This window comes from Hemitrygon akajei, chromosome 20 (assembly GCF_048418815.1).
Source record: "Hemitrygon akajei chromosome 20, sHemAka1.3, whole genome shotgun sequence".
NCBI lineage: Eukaryota > Metazoa > Chordata > Chondrichthyes > Myliobatiformes > Dasyatidae > Hemitrygon > Hemitrygon akajei.
The window spans coordinates 63,714,681-63,735,131 of NC_133143.1; the positions used below are offsets into that span (position 1 = coordinate 63,714,681).

Below are 20,451 nucleotides of genomic sequence, written 5' to 3' on the forward strand. Positions count from 1 at the left end.
TTAACCCTCATCGGTAATCTCAGGTAATACAATAACCGGTACGCCACATTGCCGCCATTACGTTACGATGCCGCATGCTTTAAACAGTTTGATGAAAAGAACATGAGAAATTCATGCACCTTCCTAAAACAGTTGAACTTCAAACTAGTTCAGAGATTTATTGAGACAGTTTACTATTTCAGAGGGAAGGTCGTCTGATCCTCCTCGTTACCTTTGCACGAAGGAAGAGAATTTTATGGTTAATAGTAACTGTGGTCCTCAACCAATTCTCAGATATTTGGCCCCGGGCACCCCGCAGAATCAGCTCATAGGATGACTAGCCTCCCTGAGAGACAAAGGAAATTCCTACTTGAAAATGTTTCCCATGTGTGCTAATTGGATCCATAAGATGTGCAAAACTTGATTTCTGAATGGATCTTAGTTCTGTCCTAAATGTTGAATATTACGCCTAGTTTTGTCTAGTAATGATCATTGACGTATTTGATGTATGGGTTGTAGATAGTGTCCGGGGGGGGGGGGGGTGGCACCTCTGGTGAATGGGGCTTGTGTCCATTCTGGGGGCAGCTCACTCACCTTTGGCCCCACCAGGCACACAGCCCTCAGCTGCGGCTCCAAGTAGCTGTTTTATGCTCACAGCGGCCATACCACGGGGCACCGCTTCAATCGTTGGGTCTCATACCCCGGTGAGATAGAGACATGCCTGTCCTAGCACGTGAAGTCAGCTCTGGCAGACTGGGCGGATGAGATCTACAGTGAAACATCCAACAGCCAGGAAAGCGGTTCTGCATGGAGATTGGGAAGGGCATGACGAGGCACAGAAGTCCGCTGCAATCAAGGAAGACCCCAGCTGTGATGAGCACTCCTACCACTGGATCCGGTCCTCTCAGGCCAAGAGAGTGAATTGGGTTTTCCACTTTAAAAACTCTCGTGCACGGGTCTCCTGTTATTGTTGATCTGATGGACAATCAACTCAATCCCTGAAACTCAGAGTGAGTAGAAAGGCGAAAAAAACACAACAGGAATGTGGTCATTTAATCCATTTATTTATTTAGCGGTACAGTGCAGAACTCCCGGCCCAGTAAGCCGCACCACCCAGCAACCCATGTATTTAATCCGGCCGAATCACAGGACAATTTACAATGATCTATTCACCTTCTAACCAGTACGACTTTGGACTGCGGGAGGAAATCGGAGCACCCGGAGGAAACCCACGCGTCCACAGGAAGAATGAACAAACTCCTCACTGAGATGAACTTCGAACTCTGACGCTCCGAGTTGTAATAGCGTCGTGCTAACCGCTACACCACCGCGGCGCCCTAACCAAAGTCGGTACGTTTTAATCGGCTGTCTGTAGTTCATTTCTGGGATGCCCTGTAAAGCAGGAATTTTTATGGAGTTCAGTATATGAACATAAGGTTGCAGTAATTTCCCACTACTTATAGTGGGTAACCTGTACAACACATCACTGACACAAACACGAGAGATTCAGCAGATGCTGGAAATTCAGCTCGGGATACACAAAATGCTGGAGGAACTCAGCAGGTCAGGCAGCATCTATGGAGAGGAGTAAACAGTTAATGTTTGGACATCAGAACTCATCATATTATACAAAAACTCTTTTGCCTACTTATTTTGTAAGGTGTGCAGCTTTATTTGAAATAGATGAGGAACTCAGTAAGGATGTGAAGTACTTGAGGAAAATGCTAGCAGTGCTGGAGGAAGTCAGCAGGTCAGGCAGCGTTTGTGGAGAGGAATAAACAGTGACATTTTGGGCTGAGACCCTTCATCGCAGGCTACGCTAGAAACTATCATGCATTTTAACCACTAGAGCAGAGATGTAACCTTAATGTGGCAGTTAGTTCTGATTTTTTCAATTGTTTGATCTTACCAAAATGCTCTCAAATGCTTTAGACTTTTTATAAACATAAGAGGTTCTGCAGGTGGGGGCAGTCTTGAGGGACACAAAGTGCTGCAGGAACTAAGCAGGTCAGGGAGTATCTGTGGAGAGACTTGTTAGAACGTTAAGGTCCAGAATTTTACGGTTTCTGGAAATCTGGAATATTTATTTGTCTTGTCTTTTTTGGAGGTGCAGCAGAGTACTAGGCCCATCCAGCTCAACAAACCAACACTGCCTAATTACACCCATGTGACTGGTTAGCCTACTAACCCAAGCAGGAGGAAACTGAAGCGTCTGGAGGAAACCCAAGCGGTCACGGGGACAGCGTACAAAGTTTTTGCAGATGCTGCGGGAATTGAACCCAGGTCGCTGGCCCTGTAAGACTGCTACGACACCGTGTCACCCGATGTGGAAGAGAGTGCAGAGGTCAGGCAGCAGATCAGACAGAAGGACACCAGCGCGAGTCAGGGACTGGAAAACAAACCAAAAAAATGCAAATACTGAAAATCTAAAAGCAAGAGCAGAAAATGTTGGAAACACTCGGCAGAGTTAGAGCTAGTGCCCCAGGCCATTGAATGCTCCCCCCACCCCTTGACCACAAGCGGCTGTGTCCCCAACCCCCACCTCTCCCGCCCAACCCACTGAACCACTAAACAGTAACAGCATTTTCTGTATGAGGAAATATCTTCATGGTAAACTACTCCAGAAAACATTGTTTATTCACCCCCCCAGCCTGGCAGTCCATTCCAAAAAAGAATCCAAAAGAGAGAAAAAAAATTTTGAATCCTTGCCTCTCAGTTGCTTATGAAGGATAAATTCTTAAGTGCACAGTATAAGACATATGAGAATGACGAGAAATATGATAGAGGTATACAAAATTATGGGGGCAGGGTGTAGATAAGGTTAATACAAGCAGGCTTTTTCCACTGATTGGGTGAGACTAGAACTAGAAGTCATGGGTTAAGGGTGAAAGGGACAATGTTAAAAGGGAACCTGAGAGAGAACTTCTTCAGTCAGAGGAAGGTGAGAGTGTAGAACAAGCTGCCGGTGTAAGTGATGGGTGCAGGTTCACTTTCAACGTTTAAGAGAAATTTGGATTGGTACATGGATGGGAGGGGAGTTGAGGGCTACAGTTTAGGTGCAGGTCGACAGGACTATCTAGATTGATAGGTTACACAGACTAGATGGACTGAAGGGCCTGTTTCTGTGCTGTAGTGTTCTATGACTCAATGGCCTTGAATATATAATCAGCAATGATTATCTTTCTTCACCACTGACTTGCAAGTGAAAGTTTGGACTTACTGACTGGAACAACTCATATGGAAACTTGTGTTCAGTGGTCAGCTCCACACCTCGAGGTAAGATCCTGCATGACAACACCTTGCCCAAATAGTGAGTGTCACAAAAAGAGATGAGGAACATACGGACACCAGGCATTAAGAAACCGTCTCCCTTCTCTCTTTTTCTATTCGGCATTCTGGCTCCCCTCTCGCTTCTTCTCACCTATCTATCATCTTCCTCTGGTGCCTCTCCTCCTTTTGTTTCCCCATGGCCCACTATCCTATCAGGTTTCTTCTTCTTCAGCTCTTTACCTCTTCTAACTATCCCTCCCCCACTCACCCACCTTATCCCTCATCGGGTTTCTCCTAGCGCCTGCGAGCTTGTACTACTTCTCTACCCTCACCTTCTTATTCTGACATCCTCCTCCTTCCTTTCCAGATATGAAGAAGGGTCTCAGCCTGAAACGTCGACTGTTTATTCATTTCCGTAGATGCTGTCTGAACTGCTGAGTTCCTCTAGCATTTTGTGTGTGTTTCTCTGCATTTCCAGCATCTGCAGAATCTCTTGTGTCCATTCTTGGCTGGTTTGCTGGCTAGCCTTGCACCCTCGCAATCTTGTTCTCTTCTGCTGCCAGCAGGAAGGAGGTACAGTAGCCTCGTGTCTCACACCTCCAGGTTCAGACAATTGTTACCATTCAGCCATCAGACTCTTGAACCAACACGCAAAACTTTACTCACTTCATCAGTGAACTGATTCCACAACCAATGTACTCACCTTCAAAACCACTGCAACTCATGTTCTCAATATTATTTATTAATTTATTTATTTTTATTACCTTTTTTTTGTATTTGCACAGTTTGACCACCTCTTTTGCTTCACAATTAAACAGAATAATGAGCAGTTTTGGCAGGCCATGGGTTAATGTGACTGACTCTTAAATGAGGAGCTTTCTCCAAATGAGAAACATCCTTGTATATAAAGTTAAAAAAAAACACACTTCCTTGTGAATTTGTAATTAGTTTACTCAAAGTCAACTTAATTTTTATTCCCATTGAGAAAATATTCATTGACATTTTTAACACATCTGGTGATAAGGCATAAGAGCTTGTTAATATTTGACACAAGGGAATAGGAAATGGTTTACAGGTCATAAATCCATAATATAAAACAGTTACTTTTCCATTCACATCTTGCGTCTCTTGACAAGTGGCTCAAAAAGTCCTCATCCCACTGCAAAAAGAATGTTTATTCTTAATTATCTCATTATTCCCTCCCCACCCTGCTCCACAGAATTCACTCCACAACATTGTTCATAGGGAAAATCCTTTTCTGGAGATGAAGCGGTCAATCATGTCAAATGCACGTTCAGGTTGATCATATGGCAGAAGGTGTCCTCCATTTCGAATAATAACCTTTAAAAGAAAATATGAAATTCAATTAACTAGAGTGAGAACAAAATTAAATACATTTTGGCAGTAATTGCCATGCTCTCTTCTCGCTGTTGCCATTGGGAAGAAGGTACAGAAGTCTCAGGGTAGTATATGATTATACAAATTTACTTAGATAATAAATTTAATTTGAACTTTGAAATCAATGCCTCCTGGAAATTATGCAGTTGCCTGCAACCACCTTAAACTAATTGTAAAATTTATCTCTTGCTCAGAAAGAGGGAGGAGTTAGCTACTTGGAAGAAACTTCCCAAAAGCACAAATATCATAACAACTTTCAGAATGACTCTTCACATCTTCCTCGCTGATAAGTCCTGTGCATTTTGTAATTCTTCATACCAAGTTGGGCGCCATAGTAATGCAGTGTTAGCACAACACGATCACAGCTCGGGACTTTCCAAAGTTCGGAGTTAAATTCCAGCGCTGTTCTCTAAGGAGCTTGTACATTCTCCCCATGAAATGGGTGGGTTTCCTCTGGGTGCTCTGGTTTCCTCCCACAGTCCAAAGACATAATGGTTGTTAGGTCAATTGGTCATTGTAAATTGTCCTGACTAGGATTAAATTGGGGGATTGGTGGGCGGTGCAGCTTGAAGGGCTGTATCTCAATAAATAAATAAAGCAAACAAATAGATAAATAAATTCTCCAAAGGCAGCAAAAGAGACCAGAGGGCATGCATTTTTGGTGAGGGGGGAAGTTCAGAGGAGATGTGAGGGGCAAGTTTTCTTTTACACAGAGTGGTGGCTGATGATAGAGGCAGAGACAATCGAGGCTCGTTTGTGTCAGAATGGAAGGAAGTGGACACGATGTAGTCAGAAGGGATGAGGTTAGTTGGGCATTGGATTACAAATTTGGTTAGTTCAGTTCAATGTTGTGAGCTGAAGTGCCTGGTTCTGTGCTGAACTATGTTCTTGTTCCAGACACTTATTTATTTAGAGATACAGCAGCAGGGGTGTCAAACTCATTTTAGGTCACGGGCCGGATTGAGCAAAATGCAGCTTCATGCAGGCTGGATCAGTCGGACGCGTGCGAACGCAGCTTTCGTTGCCTCCGTTTTTTCAGCCTGCTCTCATGTGTCTCAGTCTCTGCTATAACTACAAAGTGTTTCACTTTACAAATTCCGTTTCTTATGAAGAAGACTGCCGAGCAAGACTGCCGAATAAACACTAAAAACCCTGAAAACCTGGTACCTGAATAAACTCAGCATTAGCCATATCATACGCCATAGGCGCTTCGATTACTGGGGCCAGCTTTAATAGTAATTAGATATTATCTCGCGGGCCAAAGATAATTCCACCGCGGGCCGGATTTGGCCCGTGGGCCTTGAGTTTGACATATATGCAGCACGGTAACAGGCTCTTCTGGGCAAATGAGACCCCGCTGCCCAATTACATCTTTGTAACCAATTAACCTACGAACGTTTTAGGTCTTTGGAAAGTAGGAGGAAACTAGAGCACCCAGAATTATGGGGAGAACATACAGACTCCTTTCCCAGTGGCAGAAATTGAACCGCAGTTGCTGCTGCTGTTAATAGCGTTGCCCTGGCAACCCAATACCACGCTGGCCAATGCTTATGAAAACGCTCTACGCTCACTTTGCAATCATTCAAAAATTACGATAATCATGGACAGAGAAGTTAATAAAAGGTTTTTTTTCCCCAATGATGGAAATGTCAAATACTAGGCGGGAGGGATAAAGTTTAAATGAGATTTACACAGAGCACATTTGGTATGAATTGTTAGTGGAGCTAGTGGAAGCAGATACAATATTTACATTTAAGAGAGGCACAGAATGAAGAGATAGACCATGTGCGAAAGATATGGTTGGCTTGGAGTAACATCAGTCAGCACAGGCATCCTGGGCTGAAGGGCCTGTTTCTGTGCTTTACTGTTCTATGTGCAGTGCAGCTATTGGTGAGTCCAGAGCTTGAGGTCCGATGGTTAAAGCCCGTGTGTCGGCCTGTCTGGATGTCAGCGCCTGTGAGTCTGGGCCAGGAACTGGTGGGTGGAGGCCCAGAGTTTACCTGTCCTGGGGAGAGGGGGAGAGGGGGGAAGAGAGAGAGAGAGGGGGGGGGGAAGAGAGAGAGGGGGGGGGGAGAGAGAGAGAGGGGGGGGAAGAGAGAGGGGGAAGGGAGAGAGAGGGGGGGAAGAGAGAGGGGGAAGGGGAGGGGGAGGGGGAGGGGGAGGGGGAGGGGGGGAGAGAGAGAGAGAGAGAGAGAGAGAGAGAGAGAGAGAGAGAGAGAGAGAGAGAGAGAGAGAGAGAGAGGAAGAGAGAGAGAGAGAGCGAGAGAGAGAGAGAGAGAGAGAGAGAGAGAGTGATTTGTTTCACCGTTGCTGCTTGTGTTGTTCTGCAGAACATGATAGGCATGCTCTGTCAGTGGCAAATGTATGGGGATACATTGTGCTGCCCCCAGCACAGCCTTGGTTGTGTTGGTTGTTAATGCAAATGACACATTTCACTGTGCATTTCCATGTACATGTGATAAATAAATCTGATTCCATTAAAAATAAAACAGTGAAGTGCATTGTTCTCATTAACAATCAACATAATCTAATGAGGTGCTTCAGAAGGCTTAGTAATCTCCAGAAAACATTTTCTTGGTCTGCAGCAAAACCCTCAGAACCTTGACTGCAGCATTCAGCTTGTCATGAAAACTGAGACATCCGTCAAAATTTGGATTCACAAGACAGTCCCAGTGGAGTTATCAGCTTGGATTCCAAGCTCTGCGTGATGTCGGTGATGGAATCCTCCACCCTCCTCGACGTTGTATCCTGGCATTACAACAAGCCTGGCAAGGCACCAGGAATTTTCCCAACAGCTGCCCCACTGCACCAAAATCTTCATCTGAGTTCTCTGCAGTGAACACGTGCGAGATCATGCCCTCTGGTGAGCTGCCATCTGCTCGTTTCCCTGCCTGGTTTCAGTCCAGTGACTGCAGCTATCGTTAAATGAAACATATCTGCATTTCTGAACTGGTGGTTGGTCATGTCCCTGGGCTGCCAGCTAGAAGGTTGGACTTATAGATCAGGAGCATGAGTTCAAATCCCAGCATGGGAGATGAGGAATTTAAAATTAAGTAATTAAATACATCTGCCATTTAAAAGAATCTAGACTCAGTTACTGTAACCAGGAAACTACCATATTATTGCAGTACCTCTTGTGCCTATGATTTACCGCTCCGCTGCCTATCCTGAAGAATTTTAAATCTCCTTGCCAGGAATTCAGTGAGACCCTCTAGCATTGCTGCCCCCCTGTGATCTTTGCTACTCTCTGACTCTTTGGCCACATGCTCACCCCGACTTGCCATCAACACCACGTACGCTTCAGGATGTCTCCAACACCATCTTGTACCACATGGGTTCCAGCTATATTTCCAGGCTGATATCTCCTATCAGATTCCCCCTTCTCCTTCCATTTATCTCTTCCACCAATCAACTTCCCAGCTCTTTACTTCACCCCCTACCCATCTCCTGGTTCAACCTCCCCTCCCCCACCTCCTTATTCTGACTTGTCCTCTTTCTTTCCAGTCCTGATGAAGGGTCTAGGCCAAAAATGTCAACTGTTTACTCTCATGCACAGATGCTGCCTGGCTTGCTCAGCTCCTCCTGCACATTGTGTGTATTGCTCTAGTTTTCCAGCATCTGCAGTACCTCATGTGGTACACACCCATTTAATCCATTCATGTTCCGAAGGAAATATATTTGTCTCTCTGTGTCTGACTTTGAAAGCACTACTAAATTGCCTTCTCAGGGCCATTTAGGAATGAATTCAACATCAGTAAGACCAAGGAATTGACTGAAGGCCACCAATCCGCACTTAAAGTGGCAAAGAACATCCGCAGTCCAGGCCTCTGCTCCATTCTCAAAGGCCAGTGATGTGGGACGTGTGATGTGTGATCCGTGGATATTGAGCTGTCCCAGGTAGGTGGGTCAATGAGGAGGCATGAGGGCTGTTAGTCGACACATCCGGAGTTCGAGGCTGGTGATGCACCATCAATAACTCTCTGAGACGTGAGGCAAGATATCGGCTTTTATTGGCTGGAAGAAGGAACAAGCAGCAATTGACCACCATGCTACATCCTGGAGACTGAGGGCAGGGCTCAGGCCTCAATCGCCTTTATACCGGGGTCTGTGGGAGGAGCCACTGGAGCAGTCAGCAGGGGGGCGTGTCCAGCCAGGTATATGTAGTTCACCACAGCTGGTGTTTGGGTTCCCATCGTCAGCTAGTCCGTGGGGTGGGGGGGATGTCAATACCAAAGATCAAAGGCCAAAGGTTGACTGGAAGTTGGAACCCGATGGCCAAAGCCTAGAGACTGGAGGCCCAAAGGCCTGTCCTAGAGTTGGAGCACCGTCCATATGTGTGGGTGGGAGGGGGGAAAAGGGGCTTGTTTTGCTGTCATTGTTTAGTTGCTTGTTGTGTTCTGTGTTGTTCTGCCGAGCATCGAGGACATGCTATGTTGGCACCAGAATATGAATCCTGTGTGCTCTGGTGACCTCTTTACGGATAAAATGTACATCTGGTGACCTCAAGGAAAGCTTCACTCAAAACTGAACTACTCATCAATTAAACCATTTCCTTCATTCCACACAGGATTATAGGCCTGCATTCACGTGGACACAAAAACAATAACAACATTTCAGCTCAAGAAGAAAGGGGCTTTCATGAACTACAGGATCTTGCAGCTGCTTCCCTTTCATCAAGCACCTCTTCCTCATCCAAAATAGAATAAAAATGTGTGTCATATCGGTCAAGTCATGTCATTTTGCAAAAACAAAGGACTAATTTAACCAGCCATCTTCTTTGTTATGCTTCCATGAAATATGTTCACTATTGCTAACAGCAGCTCCCAATTAGAATTCTTGTCTCTTTAGCATGAAGGAGGATGAGAGGTAACTTGATAGAGGTGTATGAGATGATGGGAGGCATAGATCGAGTGGACAGTCAGAGGGTTTTTTCCCCGGGGAGGGGCAAAGGCTAATATGAGGGGACATCATTTTAATGCAGGGGCTCCCAACCTAGAGTCCATGGACCCCTTGCTTAATGGAATTGGTCCATGGTATAAGAAAGTTTGGGAACCCCTGTTTTAAAATGATTAGAAGAAGGCATAGTGGGCGGGACAGACATGTTTTTCCTCCTCCCCCCACAAACAGTGGTGGGTGGGTGCATGGAACACCCTGCCATGGGAAGTGCTAGAAGCAGATACACGAGGAATATTTAAGAAACTCTTAGTTAGGCACATGAATGACAGAAAAAAGGAGGGCTATATAGGATGGGAGGGTTAAATTGATCTTAGGGTTGGTTAAAAGGTCATCATAACATTGTGGCCAAAGGGCCTGTATTTATGTTGCACTGTTCTATGTTCCTTCATTAAGGACCCCAGTCACCCAGGTCATGCCTAGTTCTCATTGCTACCATCAGGGAGGAGGTACAGAAGCCTGAAGACAGACAGTCAACAATTCAGGAACAGCTTCTTCCCCTCTGCCATCCAATTTCTGAATGGACATTGAACCCATGGACACCATTTTATTTTTTTTTATTTCTATTTTTGCACTACTTATTTAACTATTTTATATATATACACACATACCCACACACACTTAATATAATTCATGTTTTTTCCCTATTATTATGTATTGTGTTGTACTGCTGTCACAAAGATATGCCAGTGATATTAAACCTGATTTTCTTAATTCTTCCACACCTACCCAAAAGCTTACCTTTCCACCATATTCTTTGGTAGGTGCTTACATGCTCTTAGATGAATGATTTCACCACTCACTTGAAATGCACTGGATGATACATTTGAGATAATTTCCATTATTCAAATACACATGTTGCAAGAACAACAAATTCAATAAAAGGACTCAAGAGTGAGACAAACACTTAACCCACAAGTCATAGAAAAATACAGCACAGAAACAGGCCTTTTGGTCCATCTGGTCCATGCTGAACCAATTTAAACTGCACCAAGTCCATAGCCCTCCATTCCCCTGCCATTCACGTACCTATCCAAACTGCTCTTAAATGTTGAAATCGAGCTTGCAGTTACTCACTTGCGCTGGCAGCTCGTTCCACACTCCCACCAAGCTCTGAGTGAAGAAGTTTCCCCTCATGTTCCTCTTAAACATTTCACCTTTCACCCTTAACCTATGACCTCCAGTTGTAGTCCCACCCAACCTCAGGGAAAATAGCCTGCTTGCATTTACCCAATCTACAGCCCTCAATGTTTTGTATCCCTCTATCAAATCTCCCCTCAATCTTCTACAGTATGTTCCAAGGAACAAAGTTCTAAGCTATTTAATCTTTCCTTATAACACATGTCCTCCAGTCCTGGCACATCCTTGTAAATTACATTCCAAAATATCATGGACCACCTGAATAATTCAATCAAACTATGCAAACCAATCTGAAATTTTTCCCTGTTGCCAGTCTCCCTTCAAATTCTTCCACACAGCCACAATAGGGGTAATTTACAAAGGGCATTTAACCTCACAATCTGCATGGCTTCAGGAAGTGGACGGACATTGGAGCACCCAGAGGAATCTTATGCAACGATGGGGAGAGGTACAAAGTCCGCAAACGTGGCACCAGAGGTCAAACTAAAATCCTGCCTGTCTTGGAGGAGAAAAAAACTAAAATACAAGCATAACTCACAAATAACTTCAAAACACAAGAGATTCTACAGATGCTGGAAATTTTGAGCAACGCACACAAAATGCTGGAAGAACTCAGCAAATCAGGCAGCATCTGTGAAGGGGAATAAAGAGTTGATGTTAAGGGTCACGAACCAAATTGTTGGCTGTTTATTGCCCTCCATAGATGTTGATGGTCTTTCTTGGGGACTTTGCAATTGCTTGCTTGGTGGGTGGAGAGAGTTGATGCTTGTTTTTGCTGAAGTAAGTGGGGCAGGGCGAGGGACATTGTTTTGCTGCTGTTTGTGCATGGGAGGGGGAACAGAGGGGCTTTGGGTTCTGAAGTTTTTACTGTCACTCACTCTTTGGGGTACTCTTCTGTTTTTGTGAATGTCTGTGAAGAGCAAGAATTTCAGGTTGCGGATTGTATACTTCCTCCAATAGTATATGGAACTATTTAACTAGAGTTCCTCCAGCATTTTGTGGATGCTTTTCATTAACATTATTATTTACAGATCACACAATCATTGCACACCTTCCTGTTCAATTCCACTAAGCCCTGCTGAAGTCTAGTTAATCTGACACTATACTTTGTGCTCTTAAGCAATGACAATGCTCGACAATCGTGAATTTCAAGGGCTCACTGTTAAATCCTCCATATCAAAAGCTATAAAATACTCTCTGAAAACTTGCAGCTAAAATTATATACTTTATTTCAGTAGCTTTCCTCAAAGTGATTAGTTTGAGTCAAGTAGGAAATCAAAAAACAGAAATAAGCTACTTGTGTTGAAATTGAACAACACTGAACTGATCACTGAACACAACCTACGGACTCACTTTCAAAGATTCGACAACTCATGTTTTCAGTTTTATTGCTTCTTTTTGTATATGCACAATTTGTCATTCTTTGTGTGTAGTTTCCATTGATTCTGTTGTACTTCTTTGTTCTACCGTGAATGCCTGCAAGAATATGAATCTGAGAGTTTTCAGAGCTACAAATTGAATCACCTAGTTAGCATTCAGATTATGTACTTTAACTTTCCCTTCAAGAGTTCTTTGAATGTATGGGACAGGAATTATCTCGGTCTGAAACATCAAGTGTTCATTCCCTCCTTAGATACTGCTTGACCTGCAGAGTCTGTGTCTGTTGGACAGAAATTTGTTCTTGGATGTCTAATCTTGCACTGGAGAAGCATGCAACTGAACATCTTTAGAATTTTATTTTCTTTGCTGGGAGAGAGAATGACCTCTTTATTCCATGAGAGATTTCCATCTACCTGACTGGGAATGAAAATTCACCTGAAGATTTATGTCAGAATTAAACTTTTTAGTTCACCAACACAGGGGTCACCAAACTTTTTTGCACCATGGACCAGTTTAATATTGACAATATTCTTGCAGACCAGCCGACGATGGGGGGTGTGGATGTTAATCACGAGCAGAATATAGGTGATAAGTCAACTATAAGTCACTTGTAAGTGGCTAATACACTCAATCTCATTTCTAAAAAGGTTTACCTAACGAATTTAATATTAAACACACAGTGCATATTTTCCTTGCATGAATATAGTGATAAGTGAGTTATAATTGACTTATCAATATATTCATGTGAGGAAAATATGTGCTGTGTGTTTAATATCCAAACGTTACCTAAAATGTTATGATGCTATTGACTTGTAAGTGAGTTATAATTGACTTACAAGTCAATAACATCATAACATTTTAAGTAACGTTTGGATGTTAAACACACAGCGCATATTTTCCTCGTATGAACATATAAAATCATTGCAACACACCAGTGAGAGGACAAGGTTAGGGCCAGAGGTCCCCGTGCCGGGGCCGCGGCAGTCGCAGTCCGGAGAGAGCGACCGACCGAGTGAGGAGGAGTGTGACAACGCACGTGCCCGCCCTCCTTGTAGGTAGGTAGGAACTATCGGCCGACAAAAGTTTGGCTCGAGGGATGACTTTCAGTAGATCTCAGCGAGTTAGCTGCTCTGCTACTTGCGAAACCCTGAGCCCAAATTAGGTCGTCTGCAAATATTTTAGCACCGGGTTCCCCCACGAACAATCAGTGTGCTAAACAGGTTTAGAGGGTTCCCCACGAACATTCAGTGTGCTAAACAGGTTTACAGGCGGCGCCCATCTGTCCGCACTCCAGGCCAGTAGGAATGGCACTTCTCGCTCGGTTACCCAAGGCCGACCAGTGATCCCTGGCGCAAGGGTATCACTGCGTTTAGGCGACTGATGACCTCGCATGTGGTCAAGTTCAACAGTGGGCGTGACAGAGAATGAGGAAAGGTGCAGCTGACTCATATCGTTTCCTCGCAGCCCAGTAGCGCATGCTTTGCAGCCCAGTGGTTGGGGACCACTGCACTAACACAATATTAGAATCATGTTTACTATCACCTACATATTGCTGTTCCTTTTTGCGACTTGTGGCACATCAGGCAGTATTTTTGCCATTTCCATAGCACTTTGACTGTTTCTGAGGCCCAGTTGCTAGCTCGACACTCAACTCAGCAGAGATGGAAAGTCTGTAAGGAGCCAGCAGGATTTGAACTTGGGAACGTTAACTTCGAAGCCCAATACTGATGCCACTACGCCACTGGCTGCCAAATTATCACTGATATATGTTGTGAAATTTGTGACTATGAGCTACAATAAGAAACATTTTTAAATAAATAGCTCACAAAGGGAGCAGAATTGTGAGATAGTCTTCATGGGTTCATTGTCCATTCAGAAATCTGATGGTAGAAGGGAAGAAGCTTTCCCCAAAACATTCATTCAGTGTGCATCTTCAGACTCCTGTACCTCCTTCCTGCTGGTAGTAATGAGAACACGGCATGTCCTGGATAGTGAGGTCCTTAATGATGGTTGCATCATACTAGATCTTTATTTGATTGCCAGTCCTACCAGTAGTTACACTATAAACCATATTGAATAGAGGGTCACTGTAGATATTTTACATTCATTAAGAACCTCTGTCAAAATCTATTTCAGAAAACTGACTGACCTGTACTTATTTGGATAATTAATTAACAAGTACTCTTGAGTTATTAATATTCTACAATGGAGAAAGTTCATGCAAATTTCCTTTGAAATATTCCCTTCAAAGCCTTTGTAATTTACAATTCTTTTAGACTAAGTGGATATATAGTTTAAATTAAGAAAGGGCTGCTTTGAACAATCCTGATTTGACGCAAATGACACATTTCACTTTTTTGATGTACATGTGAGAAACCTAATCTTAATCTATGTTTTCATCTGCATGTGCAACAATGATTAAAGAAGCAAATATTATATCTAATATCTTCCTGCTACAAACGTCTCTTTCTATGACTACTGCTTTAGAATGTTGATACTCTGGCGAATGATGAATGTGTGTTTTCCTATCACACGTCTATTTTATAAGCAATAGCCTGATTTAGTTTTAAAGACCTGAAACATTAAGATTTACTAACATCTCTCCCTTAGCCAATATTTATCTCTTGCTGAATATTACTGGAGCAAACTGGGCTACCAGTTTATGCACACAATGCCAAAAAGTGCTGTGTTGTTGAACATTAGCATACCTTGGAGTGCAGTGATTTTGTAGATCTTCCTAGGTGGCTTAGCTCTTGTTGGGGAATTCATGTCCTCATTTTTTTTTAAATAAGGACACGATTTTCTAACTCTGCCATGGATGGTCCCAAACCCAGCTGTGAAATCGGAGGGTTGGGCACGGGGCTAGCAGTCCCATACTGTAAAAAGTCCAGAGCTACAGAAATGCCAACAGAAGCACCAAAGAACTCACTCCTGGGAGAGGAAGGATTTCTAAAGATGAGTTACACCTGGGGACAATTTGGATGACTGGCCCTGGACAGAGGGCTCTGATGTGCTACTGTCAGCAGTCTATGCCCCAGTAAGGGTTATGGGTTTAAAACAAAAAGAAACACAATTTCCTCTAAGGATTTCCTTTCTTCCAATGAATAAATCTCCTGGAAAGGTGTTGATAATAATCCAACACTGAAAAGTCATTTATTGGGCCTAAATAACAATTATCTTTTCTCAAGGAAGGAAATTCTACTTCCTACTCTTTCTTGCCCACAGGCTGAAGTGACACAGGCAACTGCCTACAGTGCATGCTTGCCCTACATACAGACACTCTTACAGTACACTCGTGTCCTCACAGAGTCCATCCTGGCAGCCCCCAAGTAGAAATGCTTGGCTGCAACTTGGAGGGTCTCTGCGATCCCTTAGACAGGTCCTTTCCTACTGAGGGTATCTTTCTGTGGAATATCAGAACTCTCTCCAATTCCGTCTCACCTTTGCAACGTTCATCCAGTAGCAACACTGTCCTGTGGCTGGAAGAGTGCTGCTTGTATTGTGGCATGTTCCTTTAAGAGCCGGCAGCTGAGACCCTCTGTGTTTTGTTGCTCATTGTGCTCTATTTGGTTATGTTCTGTGTTGCTCTACAGAGCATTATGGGAATGTTATTCCGGCGCCAGAGTGTGTGGTGACACTTGTGGGCTGCCCCCAGCACACCCCTAAGTTGTGCCAGTTGTTAAATCAAATAACACATTGCACTGTATGTTTCAATGTACATGTGATAACTGAATCTGAATCATGATGAAAAGTGAAAGAACTTCGAAACCATCCTTTGCTGGTGCAGCCTGGTAGCATAAGAATTAGCATAACATTATACACAAATGCAAATGTCACTCCACTCTTTAAGAAAGGAGGAAGGCAGCAGAAAAGAAATTATAGACGAGTTTGCCTGACCTCAGTGGTTGCTATTAGCTTGGTGACACAAGACAAGATAGTACAAAGTCAAAGGCAACAAGAGTGAATCTGCAGATGCTGGAAGTAAATAAAAAACACAAAATGCTGGCAGAACTCAGCAGGCCTGACAGCATCTATGGGAGGAGGTAATAACGATGTTTTGGGCCGAAACGTTGTTATTACCTCCTCCCATAGATGCTGTCTGGCCTGCTGAGTTCTGCCAGCATTTTGTGTTTTTTATAGTACAAAGTCCGCATGGTTTTCTTCAGGGGAAATCCTGCCTGACAAATCTGTTGGAATTCTTTGAGGAAACTACAAGTAGGATAGATAAAGGAGATGTTATGTAATTGGATTTTCAGAAGGCCTTTGACAAGGTGCCACACATGAGGCTGCTTACCAAGCTAAGAGCCCATGGTATGACAGGAAAGTTACTAACATGGTTAGACCATTGGCTGATTGGTAGGAAGCAGTGAGTGGGAATAAAAGGATCCTTTTCTGGTTGGCTGCCAGTGACTAATGGTGTTCCGCAGAGGTCATTGTTGGGACCACTTCTTTTTATGCTGTATATAAATGGTTTAGATGACGGAATAGATGGATTTGTTGCCACGTTTGCAGATGATACGAAGATTGGTGAAGGGGCAGGTAGTGTTGAAGAAACAGGTAGGATGCAGAAGGACTTAGATTAGGAGAACGGGAAAGAAAGTGGCAAATGAAATACAATGTTGGAAAATGCATGGTCATACACTTTGGTAGTAGAAATAAATGTGCAGACTATTTTCTAAACAGGGAAAAAACCCAAAATTCTGGGATGCAAAGGGACTTGGGAGTCCTTGTGCAGAGCACCCTGAAGTTTAACTTGCAGGCCGAGTTGGTGGTGAGGAAGGCAAATGCCACGTTGGCATTAATTTCAAGAGGTCTAGAACACAAGAGCAAGGATGTGATGCTGAGGCTTTATAAGGAACTGGTGAGGACTCAGTTTTAGGCCCCTCATCTTAGAAAAGATGTGCTGGTATTGAAGAGGGCCCAGAGGAGGTTCACAAGGATGATTCCAGGAATGAAAGGGTTATCATACGAGGAACGTCTGATGGCTCTGGGTCTGTACTTGCTGGAATTCAGAAGGATGAGGGGGGATCTCATTGAAACCTTTTGAATGTTGAAAGGCCTAGACAGAGTAGATGTGGAAAGTATGTTTCCCATGGTGGGGGAGTCTAGGACAAGAGGGCACAGCCTTGGGATAGAGGGGCGCCCTTTCATAATAGAGATGTGGAGAAATTTCTTTAGCCAAAGGCCGGGGAATTTTTGGAATTTGTTGCCACATGCAGCTGTGGAAGCCAGGTTGTTGGGTGTATTTAATCCTGAGATTGATAGGTTCTGGATTGGACATGGCATCAAAGGTTTCAGGGAGAAGGCTGGGAAATGGGGTTGAGGAGGAGAAAGAAAAGGATCAGCCATGTGTGAAAAGTGGAGCAGACTTGATGGGCCCGATGGCTTAATTCTGCTCTTATGCTTTCAGGTTTTATAACAGCACCAGTGACCTGGGTTCAATTCCCAGCACTGTCTGTAAGGAGATTGTATGTTCTCCCCATGACAAGGTGGGTATTTCTCTAGGTTCTCCAGTTTCCTCCAACAGACCGAGAATGTACAGGTTAATTGGTCACGTGTAATTGGATGGCATGTGTTTATGGGACCAGAAAGGGCTGTTCCCAGGCTGTATCTCTAATAAGATAAAATTTGCAACACACCACCAAGAGAAAGGTATATTGACAGTATCGAGCACAGAGAAATGCAGTAGCTCCATGAATCTCATGATGGAAGATCTCTACCTTTACACACACATACACACAGATACATTTCTTATTATAACTTCAGTATATTTATGTATTACACTGTACTGCTGCAGCAAAATAACAGATTTTACAACATATGTCAGTGATAATAAACCTGATTCTGATTTTAAAATGTGGCCCTTATAAAATGTGCTTTAATCGTAATGCTCTCCTACAAGTACCATCACAGCATATTCTGTTCACACACAGGAGATAAGCTCTTTACATGTTTTGAACAATTCAGCTTCCAAGCTGTGGTCTCTTTCTCACAGCACTCAGTACCATACTCTGCAAAAGTGCAAATTTGATATCAAAGAGAAAGCATAATGGAACCATTCTTCATGTGGTTTCCAAACAAAAAAAAAGATCAAGCTTCCCCCTTCCTGTGTTTTGACTGTTACCATCTGGATGTGCTTGAGGGATCTGTAGGCTTCTGAATTTGCACAACTATAGTGAGACAGAATTTCTGGGGATTGCATTGTTTTGACTTTTAACTGTTTTAATTCTGCTGAAATGCATCCTCTTAAAAATGGCCAGATTGGAACCTTTAGGGGACTTGTCATCAAAAGCAGCTTAAGCAAAGTTTGCACAGCGCATAAAATCTGTCAACGTTATTGCTCAGACAAAAATTCAAACAGATTTAACCCCTAACTTGTTCAGAAAATTGAAATTACAGACTATAAGAAAATGATTTGTACAATTTGGGATGTCACATAATATTGTGCAAAAATCTAAGATAGATATATATCTACAGTACCTTAGACTTTTGCATAGTACTGTAGTAATTTTATGTATTGCACTGTACTGCTGTCACAAAAAAATCCAAATTTCATGACATATGTGAGTGATGATAAATCTGATTCTGATCTGGGTCTCTATTGTGAACTGAGAGTGGGAAGGGGTCAGGGAGAGGGGAATCACGGTTGGGAAAAGAGGAAGGAAGAGGGAAGGGAGCCAGAAGCACCAGAGATGCAGTCTTTAATGATTAACAAACGAATTGTTTGGAATCAAATAACCTTGCCTGGTGTCTCAGGGCTGGGTGTGTCCGCACTCGTGCCACATACCCCCGCCACCGGTACTCCTCCTCTGCCACCTGCCCCTTGGTGCTCCACCCTCACTACTCCCCACATCCTTTACTCCCACCAGATTTACAAACTCACTCTGTGCTCCACGTTGACAAATACAGTACTGTGCAAAAGTCTGGGCACCTGAGACTTTTGCAGTACTATACACCTTGCACTAAAAGTGAATGAATTGGAGTTCTGATGCAAGATCATTAATATGAAATAAAGACAGAGCACTACATCACAGAAACAGCCCTTCATCCCATCCGGTCCATGCCAAATGTTATTCTTCTAATAAATATCAACTCTCTGACTATCCAGAGCTGCCCCATAACTTTGAGCACTTGGGGGATTCTCTGCTTTACATCTTCCATATTATGAATAACTTCTTCTCAAGCTCCCAGCTGGGTACAGGTGTTGATTATAACCAAAGCTTTGATGACAAACCCTGCCATCTTCTTCAGGGATGATGCCTGGGTTTTTCTTGTCTGGTGGTATTTATACCCCTGTATTCCAATGTCCTCGTTCAATCAGGTTTCTGCTTCCCACCTTGTTGACAATTGAACTCCAGTTCTTACTTTGAGTGAGACCTTTGTCTTTGTTAAAATTCTTTTCCTCTAGTTTTATTTCAATAGCTTCCTTTAACAGGTGTTTCCAAAAGCCACTGGTGCGGCACAGTAGTTTTCCGCTGTCGAAGTCAATCCTACGGCCATTGTGAATGTGACCGCCGATTTCTCTGGATAACCCAAATGGATATACCCCCTGTGCTGCCTGATGTGGGTTTCCACCGCGCTTCCTGTCTGGCCAATATACACAGCTCCGCATTTGCGGGGACTACGGGGTGTAAATACCACTGGACCAGACATCCTCAGGCATCATCCCTAAAGAAGATGAGCAGAGTTTGCCAACAAAATGTCAGTTATACTTGATACTGCACCCAGCTGGAGCCCAAGAAGAGTTTATTCATCATATACTGTACTCTGGGAAAGTACTAGATCCTTTTTCATCTTCCATATGGTTTTTTTGAGTCTGTTTTCACTGCCACAGGAATCCCACAGCCCACTTGGGTGTTACAAGATTGCACAAAGAATGAATAGTTAATCTAGTTTTGATGAACCTGGTGACTTGCATCCAACAGGCAACACAATCTATGCCTTGGTTTAGACTCATGTCAAACTGCTCTAGGCCTTGGTTTAGACTCATGTCAAACTGCTCTAGGACTTGGTTTAGACTCCTGTCAAACTGCTCTAGGCCTTGGTTTAGACTCCTGTCAAACTGCTCTAGGCCTTGGTTTAGACTCCTGTCAAACTGCTCTAGGCCTTGGTTTAGACTCCTGTCAAACTGCTCTAGGCCTTGGTTTAGACTCCTGTCAAACTGCTCTAGGCCTTGGTTTAGACTCATGTCAAACTGCTCTAGGCGGTTTAGACTCCTGTCAAACTGCTCTAGGCCTTGGATTAGACTCATGTTAAACTACCCTAGGCCTTGGTTTAGGCCAGGGGTTCCCAACCTTTTTGTGTCATGGGCCCCCACCATTTACTGAGAGT

At 43.6% G+C, this 20,451-nt stretch overlaps 1 protein-coding gene across 3 annotated transcripts in view; it reads right to left on the minus strand.

Moving 5' to 3' along the window:
* Positions 1–4,179: 4,179 nt before the first annotated feature.
* Positions 4,180–20,451, minus strand: part of cpvl (carboxypeptidase vitellogenic like) — a 70,531-nt gene continuing 54,259 nt past the window's right edge. For all 3 annotated transcript variants that reach the window (XM_073024479.1, XM_073024480.1, XM_073024478.1), the window contains exon 13: positions 4,180–4,590. In XM_073024479.1, coding sequence (XP_072880580.1) covers positions 4,489–4,590 — 102 coding nt within the window. In that variant the 3' untranslated portion in view covers positions 4,180–4,488. The remainder of the gene's footprint in view (positions 4,591–20,451) is intronic.